Raw genomic sequence first — 17,556 nt, 5'->3', positions numbered from 1 at the left:
GTCCTTCTGTGGCTACTTTCTCAGCTTTAGGGTACTGTTTAGAGTTCCTGTAATATATTTATCATAGCTTAGCAATTCCTTAATCTTCTCCTGGTTAAATCTGTCTCCTGCTTGACTTAGATTGGTAAGAGTGTGATCAGTTGTTAAGAGTTGGGGACAAGGAAGTGAGCACAAGTGATGCTTTCTCTCTCTCCTCTTTGGGAACAAGCTGCTCACAGCATGAGTTCAGCCCTGTATCTCCTTGCTGGTTTTTTGTTTTTTTAAAGATTTTGAGTGAGAGTGGGAGAGAAGGAGCTGGGGGTAGGGGCAGAGGGAGAAGGAGAAGCAGACTCCCCACTGAGCAGGGGGCCCGCCATGGGGCTCGGTTCTGGGACTCTGGGAGCATGACCTGAGCCAAAGCAGATACCCAACCGAATGAGCCACCCAGGCACTCCCTCCTTACTGTTTTACAAGGACAGACTGTAAGAGTGTTGGTCCAGTGCTCTCTGTGGCTGGATGGGTAGGTCTGTATGACTCAGGCTTAGTATAAGGAAGCCCTCTTTTACACAGTTATAAGCCTCATTCTCTAATTTCTGCCTTACTACTACTAAGGATAATATTTCATGCTTCACTTACCTTATCAATTTATGAATTAGTTTTTTTTTTTTTTAAAAAGGATTTATTTATTTGAGAGCGAGCGAGCTCACAAGCAGGGGGAGGGGCAGAGGGAGACAAGTAGACTCCCTGCTGAGCCGGGACCCTGATGCTGGCTCTATCCCAGGACCCTGAGATCATGACCTGAGCTGAAATCAAGAGTCAGATGCTCAACCAACTGAGCCACCTGGGTGCCCCCTAGTTATGAAATCTTTTAAAGCCTGGATGAGAAAGAGGTTAATGTGAATTACTTAACAAAAGCATCTTGTTGCTTTTTGACATGTTGAGTATGAACTGGTTTTATCACTTTCTAGCCTTGCCTGGCATCACAATTAATATATACTGAAATTTAATATAAACACACAATTTTGTAATATTTGATGTCAGAAAATACATAGGGGACAACTTTCAAATCATCCAACACTTGTACAGTTGGACCTTCTCCAATAGCAGATTTTAGTTATTTTTCTAAGGCTATTGATCCGTCTTCCTCTTTCATGCGTCTCATGGTGAGGTGAATAACCCCTTTAATTCTTTATAAATATTAAATAACTAATGTTTTTCAGTTAAGGTAAAAACATTTTCAAAAACCTATACAACCTATGGAAGGGTCACAAAGCGCTCCTTTTTCCTAAAGGTAACATCAATTTCCACAGAAACGAGAGTTCAACATCATGACAGTTGATGGGAAAATGACACACAGACTTAAGGGTCTGTATCACAGATTCTGTGTCATCTGGGAAGCTTCCAGTCACAGCGAGTAATAGAAAGATCCAACTGAGAGTGGCTTAAAAAATAAAGTTATTGGTTCACTCAAATGAAAACTATAGAGGTACATGTAGCTGGGGGTCAGAATTGATCCAGAATCTCATATGACCTGATTTAGGTCCTAGTTTCTTTCAATTTTTATTGTCATTTCCCTGGTTTTTATTTCATTTTGACTCCAAACTCCCACTTCCCAATTCATAATCTGAATTGGCTTTGAGGAGCTTTGTGAATCAGGACACAAATCCTAACTGATGAAACAACAAAGAGAGAACTTATGTCAGGACACACAGAAAAAAAATGTCTTTTTCAGAGTCATCCGACTGGGCCAGCTTAGGCAACTGTGTCAATTCCAAACGTTCCTTATGAACAGAGCTGGCACATGTAGATTGGCTCTGCTAATGAGGGCCCCCTCTGGGGCAGGTGGGGCCAATTCCATCTAAACCACAAAGGTGAGAATGGAGGGAGGAGAGAGGTTCTGAAAAGAAATTCCAGCTACTAGTCTCAGAAGGGAAATAGATGCCAAGCAGCCGGTAACAAGGTATTCACTATAGATACTTCCAGAGTCTATTTCTTATTCACTCACTCCGAAAGAAATTTAAGACCTCACCCAAAGTAACCCAAAACTTCACATACTTTCTGCATGTTAACTAATACATTTTTAGAAAAGAAACAGTTAAATCATTTCCTGGTATTTTATTTCTGTAATTCTACAGTCACTAAAGAGGCCTTGCTAGTAAAGTAGTAACACTCTGTCTGGAGGATTTTATGTTCAGTAATGTGTCCACATTCAAAAGACAGACCTTGCTCTGATGACTCCTGAACTCAAACGTGTTTTTTAGTTTGATATCCCTTCTCCAGTACAGCTTTAAACAACATGACCTTCTAAAATTGCCACACTACAAAAGCACATACTGACAACGTAATAACCTTCTTTTCACAAGGCATGGCACCCAACATTGTCTTCGTTCACATTCTACCATATGTTCATTCTCTGATGCTGAACTCCAAGTTTTGTTTTGGCCTAGATCTTAACCTTCGAGCATTTTTACGATCGTGTTCTGGTTTTCCCTTGGCCAACCTCCCCGCTCGCACCCTTTCCTAGACTCCCTGTACCTTTTTCAAGCTAAAGTTTTCTCTCTACCTTTCCTTTATCTGCTGAAATCCAAGAAAGATGAACCTAGAGTGGAATGAATACTTGCTCTTTGCCCCACCTGCTTAGCTGCTTGCAATCTGTCTTCAGCCTCTATAACTGGAATCTGCTTAAAGTTATCAGTGACATTCATCTTCATCTTACTGAAATATTTACATGGTTGATAACCCCTTCCCTTTGAGTTTGCTCCTCTTATCTGATTGGTTGTCTTCTGACACCCTTAAGACGTAACCATGTCTCTCATTTCTCTTTTACTCATCAAATAAAACCCAAACACATTTAGTAAGACTCCAGAGTTTCACATTCTGGTCCTGGTCTTTCAGCTTTCTCTTCTTCCTTTTATTACCACATTGACGACACACTGCTCAAGACATGTCACCTGTGTTTTCCATGGTTCCCTTTGAAATCTCTACCATCAAGGCCAAGCTTCAAGTTTTCCCTTCCATGAACCCTGCTCTAGTTCCCCCCAAGCTATAAACTATCTCTAACTCCATCAACCAGGTCCATGCTATCACCAGCTCTTCACTAGGTATCTGTGAAAGCTTCCTAACTAGTAACCCTGTTTCTTGTCTCCTAATTGTTTCCTCATACAATCACTAGAATGATCTCTCCCACAATCTAAACCTCTGACCATGGCCTATAAGATCTGGCCCATGCTGTTTGTAAAATGCTAAGCACTTTACACAGACTGATCCATTTAATCCGATCAATGATCCTATGAGCTACCTACTTTTTAATATCCTCATTGGCAGACGCTGTTGATGACCCACCAAATCCCTTTTTTCTTACAGGGCTGCTAAGAGCTGTCACCTCCACCTTACTTGGAGGATTGCTCTTGACTGAGAGGGACCTAGCCTCCCCTCCTCCCATGACAGGTATACCTGTCAATGACTGCCTGATGTGAGAACACAACAGCCCAGCCTCTCACCTCAGGGCAGGACAATCTCTGTGGTCTAATTCATACTGCAGAGTGTCCTGTAGGGTCAGGCTGAAACTTCTGTTTTCTTCACTCCATTACAGATTCTCATAAGAGCACTCCCTCAATAATCACTTGCCCAGGCATCCTCATATCATCCTCATTCACAAGGGAACAAATCTAAGACACACTTTACATATGAGAAAACTTGATTGGCCTGAGGCCAAATAGCAAATGGGAAAACTGAAATTTAAAGACAATCCTGTACTCTTTCCTACCATACTATAAGGGTCATTTCTCCAACTTCCTCCTCCCTGGCCACCCTCTCCTCACTCATCCCCTCCAGCTAAATTAATTCCTGCCTCAGGGCCTTTGTACTTCATAAGTTCTCTGCCTAGAATGTGCTTCCCTATCTCATTGTGGCTTGCTTCCTCCTTTCTTTCAAAATGTTTCAAATACTACCTCTTCCAAGAGGTCTTTCCTTACCCTAACCATCCTAAGATAGCAGCACTATTTCCAACTCTGCTTTAGTTCTACTTACAGCATTTAATATCTGAGATTGTATTATGCATAATTTATGTTTTTTGTTGCTCGCACTAAAATGAAAACCCCCTGAGGGCAGGAAGGGTTGTCCGGCCTGTTTCCTGCTTATCTCCAGGGCTGGCACGGTGCCGAGCAAGAGCTCAGTAACAATTTGTTGTTGCATGAGTGCAATGAGTTCTCTTTTCTCAGAACTCTGACAGGGCTTTGTAGAAATCTTCTTGCCTGTTAGTTTAGAACTATCAGTTACTTAATGCTTATTTATTTTTTCTGCAAGCTTGTATGCTTTTAGAAGACAGGAATTATGTTTTAGTAATTTGGGAGTACACAGGAGGCATTCAAACAATGGCACTACCTCTAAAACTCCAAACAGTAATTTCATATTAATTATAGTAAATCCAGAAGTATGAAAAAATACATCTCATTTAATTTATAAAGTATTCCTGTGCATGTTACAAGAGATTAGAGTAAATACAATTAGATACTTACTGTTTCATGTTTTTAAAACAATGCCATTTTCAAAATATAAAAAATAGACCTATTTTCAAAGAACCATTAAAATATGGCTTTGAAAACCACAATGTTTTATTTACAACAAATAGATGGAAGTGCAACAGCATTCATAAAGGTTTATGATAAATAAAAATATTATTCTGGCATCCTTTTGGGGGCAAGCTTTTATAGATATTTACAATGGCTTAAAGAAGTAAAATCAATAATGGCTGTCAATGTAATTTGTATTTAAACCTGAATATGAACAACCAATGGAGATTAATCATTTATTTGGGATCTGAACCCATATATCCGATAGCTGAAGTAGGAAGTTAGTTTCTTATTTTCACACACTTTCTCAACAAACACATTCCAATCCTTCCAGTATCTGTATGAGGTGATCTACTAGTCATCTACAGCCAATTAGTGATTTATAGCCAAATATGCTAAGTAAGGGCTGACAAAGCTGGATCCTAATTCAGATTTTCTAAGTTTAAGAGAAACTAAGTACCTATGTCAAAAAATATAATAACTGGATCCACAATTACATTTTAAATTATGGAAGAGCCCCTGGAGAAAAAAATTAATGACAGAATGACAACAAATACCAGATATTTCTCAAATTAAGAGAAGTATAGAACTTCTCAAATTTCCCTAGTTAGCACATTCCAATTGAATTACAACTAAAGCACACTGACAGCGTTTTTTTTTTTTTTCTTACCAAAATTTCCCAATTCAAAAATGGTCTGGATTTAAGCAGTACTTTTCCCAGCAAATCCTTAAAGTTTAATTTACCCTTGAAACAGCAATGATAATTCTTTTCAGAAGCCATTTTCTTTCTATTGCACAGAGACTGATTTTAAAGCCAATCCAGGCAAATGAGTTCAGAAAAAGAAGCACATTTATCTAATCCATTTAAGCAAATACTGTAATCAGCTTCTACGTGAACGGACACATACAGAAATCTGTGAAACTCTCCGCTTGATGTCAGTTTTACTACTGTGTTGGTGGGAGCCATTTCTGGCGGAGGTAGCCAAGTCCCATACGTACGGGGAAGGCAAAGAGCAGAAAAACATTGCCAAGTCTTAGCAGTTCTCTGACTTCTAATGATTACAGACCGATTTCCATTGTGAACCACGTTGCTGTGCAGTCTTCTTCCGAGGTTTACATCTCAAACACAAAGAAAGAACAGTTGCTCCCTTAAGCAGATGTACTGGAATTATCTTCTTCTAGCTTACTTTTTTTTTTTCTCTAAGGTCAAGTAGAAAATGTGAGACATTCTCATATACCACAAAAGTGATACAGCAGGCTGGAGTCACTCTAATCAAATTGGGGGCAATTCCTTTGTAAAATCCACCGATGCCTTCTTTCCTTTAGAGGGAAAAATAGAAACATGCTTAATTTCCTACATAGCTAACCTGACGATACAGAAGCTTAATTGGCATAGGGCATGAAATCAGCATTCAAGCCTCCCTGTGCTTTAAGTCCATGTTTTCGACATGCTAAAGTAATGTAGTTTACGAGCTATTTGTAGGGGCTTCCATTCCTTCTGTGACTGACTCAGGAAGAGAGGGCAGAGGCACTCCAAAACTGAAAAGTGCTATGATGACTACCATCTTTCAAATGTCTCTAAACGTACAAGCATACAGGAGCATTAACTGATTAACTGATGTACGCGTTAAAAACCTTATAGCTTATATAAATGCGAGGTGACACTAAATCTAGCACATACAAAAACAAAACTTTATTTCCTTAATACCTAGAATGGAAATATGGCCTTTGAACTTATCACTTGGGTTCTCAATAAATATTTACTGAACTGAACTCAATGTAAACATCCTAAATATTCTGCTCTGGCCTTTCAGAATTACAGAAAAATACGGGGATGTCTACCTATAACAGTTTCTCCACAGGCTAAAGAGCGAGCATCTCTTCCCTATATGGAGACAACTGTTTGCAAATTATTGTGCAAGTAGCAGTTTAATTATATTAAACTAGGGTTTTTATGACTTCCTATATTCAATGCCATTCAACTATCTTTTGACACCTAAATTTTGGTATATTAATTTGCTGAAGCACAGTTTTTTTTTTGAAAGAGAGTGTGAGCAGGTGGGGGTGGGTGGGGTGGGGAGGAGAAAGAGGGAGAGAGAGAATTGTAAGCAGGCTCCACGCCCAGTGCAGCGCCTGACACAGGGCTCGATCTCACAACCCTGAGATCATCACCTGAGCCAAAATCAAGAGTCGGATGCTTAACCGACCGAGCCACCCAGGAGCCCTAATCTCACTTGATTTTTTTAACAACCTTGTCAGCCTAGATTTTCTGATTTTACAAATGAAGGAATCAAGCCTCAGAGATTAAGTCTGTGGTTCTATAGGTAGTCAATGGGAAACAGAAAAGCAGGGGCCACCAGCCATGTTTTCCCCACAGCACAGTGGCGTTTGCTACCCAACTAATAGCAACCGGATACTTTGAGGCATGCAGGGCAGCTCCTGAGAGCCGTTTTGAGACGCCGCATGCTCTCACCTCCACGTCTTTGTGATCACGTCCAGCACGCCCTTGTAAAACATGTGCTGATCCTGAAGACGGGCTCTCACGACCTGATACGGGTACGTGGCTGCCACAGCAAATATTTTGGAGAGTGCTGCAACAGATATATATTCTATTGTGCTCTAAAATGACAAAACAAAACATTTATTTTTCTTTAGACGGGATTCCTCTACAAATATAAAAGTAAACATTATATAGGAAAGCGTTTAAATGGATCTGAGAGTGAAAAATATGGTTTTCCCATTTAATACAAGCTCTAGCAAATAAGGGGTTCTATTTTTAACACGTGTCATTTGCCTATAAAATATTTAACTGTAAATTAAATTAGTGGCAGTTGTCATCATAGCAATATTACCAAAGTAAACATAACAAAATTTCCATCTATTAAATGCTCATAAACGTAAATGATATCCTTTTTCTTTTATAAAGAGCCACCTTACCAACTGGGCTTCTGGTAATCTGTTGATATGCTGGTTGTATTTCAACTTCAACAATTCATATGCCATAAATTGAAGGGCACCATGTGATGTTCCAAACAGCCCAGGAATAAATCCCTAAAAGGGAACAATTAAAAAAACAAAAAAACAAAAACTAAGCCAGTTCCCAAAGGACCACAGTTTCCAGGGACAGGAGTAAGGAATGGGTGGCCTCGATGTGTGACTTAGACATATGGTTACTGTACAAAATTTTAGACAGGCCTTCTCACACCCACCAGTGTCACGATGATGTACCTTATGGTAATTAGGATAAACAGATTAAAGCACAATTTCTGTTTATAAACTAGAACTTCGGTTTTCATTAAATTGTTTCTTGCCTGAGTCTGGCTTCTTTTGAGGACCGACTAGAGGTCATTCAGAACTCAGACAACAGAGTCAAGGGAAGTTACAATGGTCAGTTATTCAAGAAATATTGATAATTCATTACCTTATACAATCCACGCACACCTTCATACTTATATATTTTCAGAAGTGTATCAAACATTCCTTTATATTGTCGTTGTGAGGAGTTAACAACACCATTGTACTGTAACATAAGGCGAGTTTTTGTTACCCATAATGGGTTTGTAATGCAGAGGGTCATGGCTCCTAAAATCAAATTTAAATAAGATTACTCAGCATACAGGTACTTTGTCACTTATGACAATCCAGATTAAGAACAGTCCTTTAATATAAACAATGGGTTGCCCAGGGGTTGTACCTGAAACAGTGAGATATAATCTCTGAGGAAGTCTGAGGGTTAAAGGGTAGCCATAGTTTTTGGTGGTCATAAAAAGTTCCTCACTCAGTTAGTGGGAGGTAAATTAAAAGGGAAATGGAAATGTGAAACACTTTCCCTTTGAGGTGTGAAGACAGCAAAGATGTCCTGGCTCCTAAACAGTATGGTTTGGTGTAGAGAACAGATGGGAGTCCTAGGAAGAGTACTCTGATAAGATATAAATATTTAGGAGTAGGACAAAGTATAACCCAGAGGGGTTGGATATTAGGGGAAAAGGATCAGGAATCCAACACCTCAATAATTTCTACATGTGCCTATATATGTATCCATCCCAACTTTACCACAATCCTCCTCAAATCCATTCAAAGTAGCTAACACATCTCAAAACTTAAAGAACTACGATAAATAATATTTTACATTCTTTACAGAAAGTGACAATTTTGTATATGAAGAATTTCACCTGGTTAAGTTTCTCATTTACTGAGTTTCCTAAGTAGTCTTTTACTCAACAAACATTTACTAAGTCCCATTGTGATTCAGGTCTGTGCGAGCAGCTAGGTATTCAAAAATGAGTAGGTTTTTTAAGACAAGAACTATCAGTAAACAAAGTGTCAAAGTATGAGTTATAAAGATTTATGGGTCCTGTTCTGCTTTTCTCTTCAGAATATTATACATACATGAGACAATTAAACAAGGCTACTAAACTGTCTAATTTGAAAACTGAAATTATACTTTAATTGAAGAAAACACCATACCAAATCATCTTAAACTATCAAGAATTCATAACTTTTCTAAATTTTACTTCCTTTGTGATAACTAGAATTCTTGAAATCTGTCCAGAGTAACCAGTAAGAAGAGTTGCTTTCTAAGAAATTCCATGTGATAACTGGTTACATAAGCATACTTAAACTCTATTGTTCAATGGGGGGAAAAAAGCAAACAAAATACAAAAGTGAAAATCAAGTTGGTAGTTGCTGTTTTAGATTTCACACACTGCCTTACCAGCTTCGGCAGCGGAGACGAGGTACTCTGTTGCCTCTAAACGTTCTGCTCTTCCTTCTGTCTTATATGATTTGATGGCATTGTAACTAAGAGAATTAAACATAAGCAGTTTGATAAATATTTAAATAGGTGTCATAGAGCAGTAAAGTCTGTTTTAAAATGTGTGTAACTTAACAGCAGTACCCCAGAAGTCAAAGTCAATGCATAAGGCAACCAAGAATGGATTTGCTGGAAATGGTTTACTCTAAGAGTTTACCCATCCCGCCCCCGAAATGTATACGGCTACCACTACATATGCAAAATATTTTAATCACATACTTAACCAATTAATAGCGACAACAGGAACACTAGGAGGGGGAGGGCTGTAGCAGTGGTGCCACAATGGGGCAGACAAGGCAGAAGGACAAAAGGGGGCCCCTAACAAAGAAGTGCTGAGCACCATGTTCAGGTACTGTGGTTGGCAATTCTGCTAGATAAAACACTCAGTGGGTCTTTCTTATGGAATAACAAGGACCAGAGGCAGCACACAAGTAATCATAACAAAGACAGCAGAGATGGTGTCATAAGAGCTAGAGAAACTATGGCTGAGCTCACAGAAGGCTTGTGTAGGAGGCGGCACTGGTGGGGCGTGGAGACAGGTACAGTTTCAATGGGGAAACAGGTGAGCATGAGCCACGGTTATAATAAGGGCGGCAGGGGAAGACAGAGAAAACCGAGACACACTTGAGTGGCAGACTGACACGTGCGCTTTATCTGGCAGGAAACTGAGAGCCACTCAATGTTTCTCAGCGGAGGAGTCAGATCAGCCTATTCTCTCTAACTCCAATTTCCATTTTCCTCTTGGAAGAAGAGTTCAGCTACATAAATCCTTCCAAACTTTACCAATACTATTCTAACATGAGGCAAGTACACTTTTTAAAGAAATTCTCATCACATAAACCTTACATTCATAGAGCATGTCCTTAGAAACTCTCTTTAGAGAACCTACACAACTTAAAATTCATAATAGAATCAATTTTAAACCTATAGTTTCACCCATCTAAGTGTGTTTCAGAACCAAAAAGAAGAAAAATACATTTTTAAACAATTTTGAGGTTGAATCTGTTTTGCATTCACTTAAAAAATATTTTAAGATTGTGGTTTGGCGGCACCTGGGTGGCTCAGTCGGTTAAGCTTCCAACTCTTGACTTTGGCTCAGGTCATGATCTCAGGGTTGTGAGATCGAACCACACACCAGGCTCTGCGCTGGGTGGGGAACCTGCTTAAGATTCTCTCTCTCCCTCTGCTCCTCCCCACTGCCAAGAAGACTGTGGTTTGGATACTGCCATAGAATTATGGCAGATAAAGTAAAATATACAACACAAAAGAGAAAAAGGCAAATAGACCAGGTCCTGATGTTCTCCTAAAAATGCCATCTATTAAAACAAAAACAAGCCTCCCCAATCCTGGATTCAGGTTCAAATATCAGAGGCAGCAAGCGCTCCTGCAATGCAGTGCTCTGTTCCCACGCTCTTGCACAGTCAGTAAGCTGGGTGCGCCTGTCACAGGCACTTTCTGCGGCTTCTTCACTGCTCACAGAATCACAGCTATTTCACACGGTGACCATACCTGACAGGGGAAGGAGGAAGGAAATGAACGAGCTAGGAAGACGATGGAGCAGGTCAAACAGGAGGCAAGAAGGGATGTGCCTCAAGCTCTTAGCCGCGCACTGGCTTTTACTTTCTGTTCCCAAGAGGGGGCTCCCAGTGTATGTGTTCTTATGAGGACCCCAAGACATGTCCTCTTCGGCTTTCCAACTTCCTTACGAATCAGGAGTACTTTGATAAGGCATCTTCCCGAATTCACCTCACAGAGGTGGCTTCTCATCCTTCACCTTCTTCCTATTTAGAACTTTCTTGCAGACCAAATGCCTCTGATAATAGCTGAGAGAGAAGGAAAGTAATAAGCCTTTTGCTCTTTCTGACCCTTTCTATTCACAGAAACTGATGAAATGACTCATCTTGCTTCATCAACTGAAATGTACAGATCACTGAAAACAAAAACTCCTTTTATTTAATACTGTAAAATCTCCCAGATCTACTCACAAGAAAAAGTAGAGTCCCCAGGATAAACCTGCACCCCACACATTTGGGGTTACTCCTTGGTAAAGTCCCCGTAGTCCATCAAGTTTCCAAATGGTAGTCAAGCAATGCACAATTCCTTTATATTTTGGTCTCAGTTCCAATCCATCACTCACTGCAGTAAAGGCACAAAATTAGGTGAGAGGCAAGTTCTAGCTCTGAATCACATATAAACACAGACATCACATAGTCCTAGTACGGAGATAAATTCAGAAGAAAACCCTTTTTAGATAGAGAAAAATATTTCTCTTTATTTTTTGGAATTATTTACTCTTTATTAATTTCTCTTTAAAATATCTGATGCATATTGCTAGAATCTTCAACAACTTTCAGTTCTTACAGTCTCTGAACCTTAAAGCTTTTACACAGGCTATTCTGTCTGCCATGAACACTCTTGTCTTCTCAGTCACCTAACTCCTTTACACAGCTAACTTTGATTCCTCTTTCAGGTCTGTTTAATAATTTCCCTTGGTGATCCTTTTCCTATCCCCTAGATGAGCTCAAGTTTCTTTGCACCCATGGCATACCATACTTTCCCTACCATAATAAAAACACACTTCATTGCAATCATTATTGTTCAATTATTCTGGCTGCCCAGTAGGAAGATGCTCTGTGAGGGCAGAGATTACTACTTCTTTGATGCAATATTTCTACTCCTATCTTAGTGCTTTGTACACTGTAGGCGCTCAATATATATTTGCTCAATTATTATATCCTGAATATTGTTTCTTTTCCAGATCCATTGTCCATCCCTCTCTACCACGTTCTGCCTAGCAGCCTGACCTTGTCTTCTAGTTTCTGGTTGAGTTGGGCTAGTGGGGAGGCCTGACAAGAGATCAGAGGGATGGAAGAGAGTGGATGCAGGTATTTCCTCTTTTACCTCCCTTCCTATGGGGTTGCCTTAGGTGGGCTGCACTTTTCTACTGCCAGTCACAGCTCCTCTCAAGGGGGCCCTCTCTCAGTGACCTTCTCCCCCTTGACATTTGGCCCTTCAGGTGGCAACAGCCCAAACGGTTTCTAGCTCCAGAATACTGCAGTATTCCTTTTTATACTTTTATACTAGTTTTGCTATAATCTCTTTTATACTTTTGTACTAGTTTTGTTATAATCCCGTATCTTTGTAAACAGTCCTGTTAAGCAACCTCCCCCCCGCCACGCCCTTAATTATCTTATTTTGAATGTGCCTTCTGTTTCCTATGGGGAAATGGAATGAAATAATGTCAAATTTATAATCTAGATTTTTTAAAATTGGAATTTTACTACATATAGTTTTGTATACTGCTTTTTTCTTCACTCAAGAGTATATTGTGAGAATTCCTCTGTTATTATAAACTTGTTATTTGTAATTAAATAGACTATCAAAAGATTTTTAAAAATGGTATGATGGTTTTCCCTCTCATAGATATCCCATCATTTGTACAATCATTCCCCTACTTGACAGGGCAGTGGACAGTTCATACTATCACACCATTGTCCTACTTTCTAGCCTAATTTCCTACCATCCCTTCCCTCCATCAACTGTACACTTTTCACCAAAGCCCTAATGTTCTCCCAGACCGTGCCAGGCACTGGGATGCTTGCAGTTTATCTACACCAGCTATTGCACTTGTCTAGAGACAAACCTTTCTCTCCTTTGAGTTGTTCTCATTTTTTTTTTTTTTTTGCTATTATTAAAAGGTTTCTAGAGAATATTCTGTACAACATTCAAATTCCTATATCCTTAGAATTAACTACTAGAATGGGAATTAATATGGGTCAAAGGTTTTAAGTACATACTGAAACTGCCCTCTAGTTTATGCAAATTACAGTCCTCTGGCCATATAAAAGCACGCCCAGTTCATTGTCCCCTTTGTCACTACTCCACCACAAAACGCAGCCTGGCAAAGAATCACTGTTTGCCATTGCCAGGGAAAGGGAGAAAAGTCAATTTCTTTCATCATTAACCTAACAATGTTACACCATGAAATGAGATTAAAGTACATGAGGTTTTGTCAGAAGACCTGGGTTTGATATCTAATTTCCCTAATTAGCTACATGATCTTAATCTTTCTGAGCTTTAGCATCCTCATTTATAAAATGGGGATAAATATGACCTACCTCACAGGTTGCTGTCAAGTTTATACAAGATACCAAGTTTAAAAGCAAGTAATAGAGGGACTGGCTCCCAAGAAACATTTTGCTGTGTTTATTTCATAATCTTTCTGATAAACATCAGAATTTGAATTTCACATCTCTTATTCTCCTCATAAATTTCTTCTAAGTACCTTTCCATTTTCCTTTCAATAATAAGCTCACAACACAATTTCTCTCTTGAGGTAAAAAACAAAACCACAGAAACACCATCTTTGCTTTTCATGGGTATGAACCAATGATTTCTTTACTGTTTTGACAGGTCACTTAATTATAAAAGTAGAGTATTAAGTATCTCAGTAACAGGCAACAACATTCTATACCCTATACTTCCCTGATACTATAATCTTGTCTCCATTATATAGTTAGGATCAAATCTTTAAATCTGAAAAATATTCATTTGTACACCTATCAATTTATAAAAAAATTGAAAAACTATTGACTCCTTATTATTGCCAGGCAAAGGGGGAATCTAAACATAAGTAGGACACAAACCCTGACCCTGAGGAAGACATAATCTTCAAGGCCAAACAGGAACAATCACGTTGCAAAGTTACAAGCACTATGGTGAATGAAATGCTATAGGATTACAGAAGAAACACAAAAAAATGTTCTGTATAGAAGGAACTGGGGAGATGCAGTAGAGTGACAGGGAACATGAGAGAAATGCTTGGGTGGAGCCCTGAAGATTGATTAGAAACTTGTCTTTGGGGACAGGAGAGAAAGGTTTGTCTCTAGACAAGTGCAATAGCTGGTGTAGATAACCTGCAAGCATCCCAGTGCCTGGCACCGTCTGGGAGAACATTAGGGCTTTGGTGAAAAGTGTACAGTTGATGGAGGGAAGGGATGGTAGGAAATTAGGCTAGAAAGTAGGACAATGGTGTGATAGTATGAACTGTCCACTGCCCTGTGATTTGGGCCTCCACCCATTACTGCAAGTGCTCCAAAGCCCCTAAAGGGAACTTTGGGAATCCTCTTTCTTCCAACCATTCAGCAGCACCTAAGACTGTCTACCTCCTAAACACTCTTCTTTGGGCTATTTTTACACCACACTCTCCTGATTTTCCTCTTTCTTCGCGGGCCACTAAATTTCCTTTGCAGCCCCCTTCCACTCCAACACTTAATGTGTGTGTGACCCTGCATCACTTACCTGATTACTCTGTGGTTATCTCATCCACAGAATGGGAAAGATAATAGAACCTAACTATAAAAATTACAAAGGGCTAAATGAATTAATACATATACAGCCCTTAAAATCATGTATGGCACACAGCAAGCATTAAGTGAGTATTAGTTTCTTTAAGCTACAGGGTCGTGCAATATTACCCTATATATACAAAACTGGACTATATGGTATTCTTGTTACTTGATTTTACATTTTGGTTCCTCGATTAACTTATGGATTATTAGGCTTTCAGGTTATTTTAGAAACTTACTGTTTTTATACCTCATTCTTCATTGGGGCATGCATTCTCTCTCTCATCAGTCTTTTTTTAAGTTTTATTTAAATAATCTCTACATCCCACATGGGGCTTGAACTTACGACCCCAAGATCGAGTCGCACCCTCCTCCAACTGAGCCAGCCAGGCACCCCTCTCTCTCATCATTCTTGGATGATTTAAAATTGTATCTTAAAGTTAGAAGGGTCCTCAAGACCTTTCCACTCAACCAAGAGTATCTTCTATCTACTGTATTCTAGTCCTGAACCACTTCCAGATATCACCAGTTTCATTTCTGAGCACCCCCACTTGGGGCAGGCCACAATCTGCCTGCCTGTCATTTCCACTCAACCTCTACCTGGTCTTTAGATGAACTCATAATAAGATAAATCCCTTTCACACATGGCAGCTCTTCAAATACCTGTCCCTGCCCTCCACCCACCTGCAGCCAAACTAGTTCTTCAGTCATTTCTCACAAGTGATTTCTAATCTTTCTACCACTCTGGACACTTCTGAGTTCCAATTTGCACCTGAACTCATCGAAATATTCCAGGTTTGGTTTAATGGGACATTCAGTACTAATACCCCTGTCACTAGGTAATTAAAATTTCATTACAAGGGCGTAAGTTTTATGAAGCATAAAAACTACAGCATTAATGCTGATGGCCAATCAACTATTTTGATTTCAGTTATTCATCTTCCTACATTTTCCTCTTTTCTATCGCGATTTCACAGCCACACTTTATCATTACAAAGTCCTACTTTGATTCCTAGATCTTTAATTTTGTCCTCCCATCCAGTCTCAATCATCTTACCTATTACCCTGGCCACACTGGTTTCCTAAGACTCTCCCCATTTCATCAAGATGACCAATCTTCTCAGGTACCAAGAATTCCCTTTCTTCAGGCATAATCTGCTTCATAGCACAGTCTTAAACTCACCAAGCCAACACTATTCCTCAGTGATCATCCCAACTGTCACCTTTTCTCCTAGACAAAATTATATGCCTTTCTGGGTTTTCTTCTAGGAAGTATACTCCATAATTTTCACTGATTTTCCTCTGTAGAATAGCTTCTTGACTCCTTTCCAGCTGTCAAAATATCAGTCCTTTTGTGGGGAACCTCAAGATCTAATGGAATCTTACAGATACAGATACATATGGCTGTCAGCAATCTATAATTCTCCTGATAGTCTGTCTCTACTCATATTTTGATATTTGGATTTTGCCCTCGATTTTATGTTGTCTTAGAATTATCTTTTATGTGACTAACACTCAAGCCTACAATTAGACTATAAGTCCCTTGAGGATAAGAACTTTGTTTAGGTACCTCTGTATCCTATACAGCAGTCTACAAATATTAAGAGAACAATATATTTTAGGCGGATAGAATCATTCTGACTCTTGAAGATGAACCACTTCTGCAGATCTAATTCTCAAGGCAGAACTTGTAGTAAGAAAACCAAATGCCAGAGAATAGTTTCCCAGTAAAGTTATCAAGACCTTCTTCGAAACTATCTTTTCCGGAATTTACTGTTGAGTTTAACTTCTAAGGTGCTGTGTAAATTTCACTTAACTCCCTGCACTTAATTCAATAAACATAAATTTAAAAAAAATAGCACTTGGATTCTAGCTATCTATTCCTTCATAGGACTTTGTACCACACTATAAACACCAAAAAACAAGACTTCAAGAGAATCCTAAACCAAACCTATTCCCAGCCACCCGCTGAGGATTACGCCGTAGCCCAAGCACTTTTTCTCAGTTCAGCTGCCAAACACGTGGCTACCGTAAGATTTCAAAGTACCTCCAACGGTTGGTGAATGATTAGCACATGCGAGGGCTAAACCCTAAAATGTGCCAATCCCTTTCTCACTTTACAAATACGGCGTTGAGTCCCCCATCCTACGCCAATTTGAACTTTTCTCAGACTTTTCTATCCCTGTTCTCCATCCCTTAGACTTGGGGAACTGGGACAAGGCCGGCCGGATCCCTTTCCCAGGCTCCCCTTCCTCAAATCTAGTTCCAGGTGAGGCCGGATAAGCAGCATTTGCTTCAACGCTCGCCTCGCAGTATGCAAGGGGCAGGGGAAAGCAAGGCCTCCTTTTGCTTATCACCCAGTTCGGGGTACCAGCAAGGAGAAGGAGCCCAGGGTCCGAGTGGGCTCTTACCCGCGAAGCGGATCTTCACGAGGTCCAGCGGGTGCAGCGCGAGGTTGGACAGGACCCCGCCGCTCACGCCCGCCACCAGGTTCTCGTACCGGACGTGGCGGAATATCGTGCTCCACGCCGACGACCCTGACGCCGACTGGCCCTGGCCCGTCATAGTCCCAGGGCCCGCTGATACCACGCCCAGGGCCGCGGAGGTGGTAGGAGATGCAGTGGCCGCCACCGTGGCGACCGTCGCCGCGCAGGACCAGAAACCGCGGGGGGCGAGCCCACTTCCGGGACCAGCGCTAGGACGCGGTAACTAAGCGGAGAGACCCCAGCGCAGAGCCGGCGTGAGAGGGGCGAGGTAGCACGTCACGCCAGCGGAGAGGGCGAAGGAGGCGGGGCGCCGGCCTCCGCCAAGTCCCCGCCCCTCCCTCCCCGCCCCGCCCCGCCCC

The 17,556-nt window shown here is 40.4% G+C and overlaps 1 protein-coding gene across 1 annotated transcript; it reads right to left on the bottom strand.

Moving 5' to 3' along the window:
• Positions 1-1,108: 1,108 nt before the first annotated feature.
• Positions 1,109-17,524, bottom strand: SLC25A32 (solute carrier family 25 member 32). The gene is made up of 7 exons (XM_045896122.3): positions 17,123-17,524; positions 11,349-11,499; positions 9,265-9,350; positions 7,972-8,132; positions 7,488-7,601; positions 7,024-7,169; positions 1,109-5,870 (listed from the first exon to the last, which is right to left on the bottom strand). The coding sequence occupies exons 1-7, from the start codon at positions 17,274-17,276 to the stop codon at positions 5,729-5,731; spliced, it is 954 nt and encodes a 317-aa protein (XP_045752078.1). The 5' UTR covers positions 17,277-17,524; the 3' UTR covers positions 1,109-5,728.
• Between the last annotated feature and the right edge of the window lie 32 nt (positions 17,525-17,556).

Source organism: Mirounga angustirostris, unplaced genomic scaffold, assembly GCF_029215605.1.
Source record: "Mirounga angustirostris isolate CCGP_5_RB_7025 unplaced genomic scaffold, mMirAng1.0.hap1 SCAF_4, whole genome shotgun sequence".
Taxonomy (NCBI): Eukaryota; Metazoa; Chordata; class Mammalia; order Carnivora; family Phocidae; genus Mirounga; species Mirounga angustirostris.
Note: the sequence above shows the minus strand (reverse complement) of the source record. Positions and strands in the feature narration are given on the sequence as shown.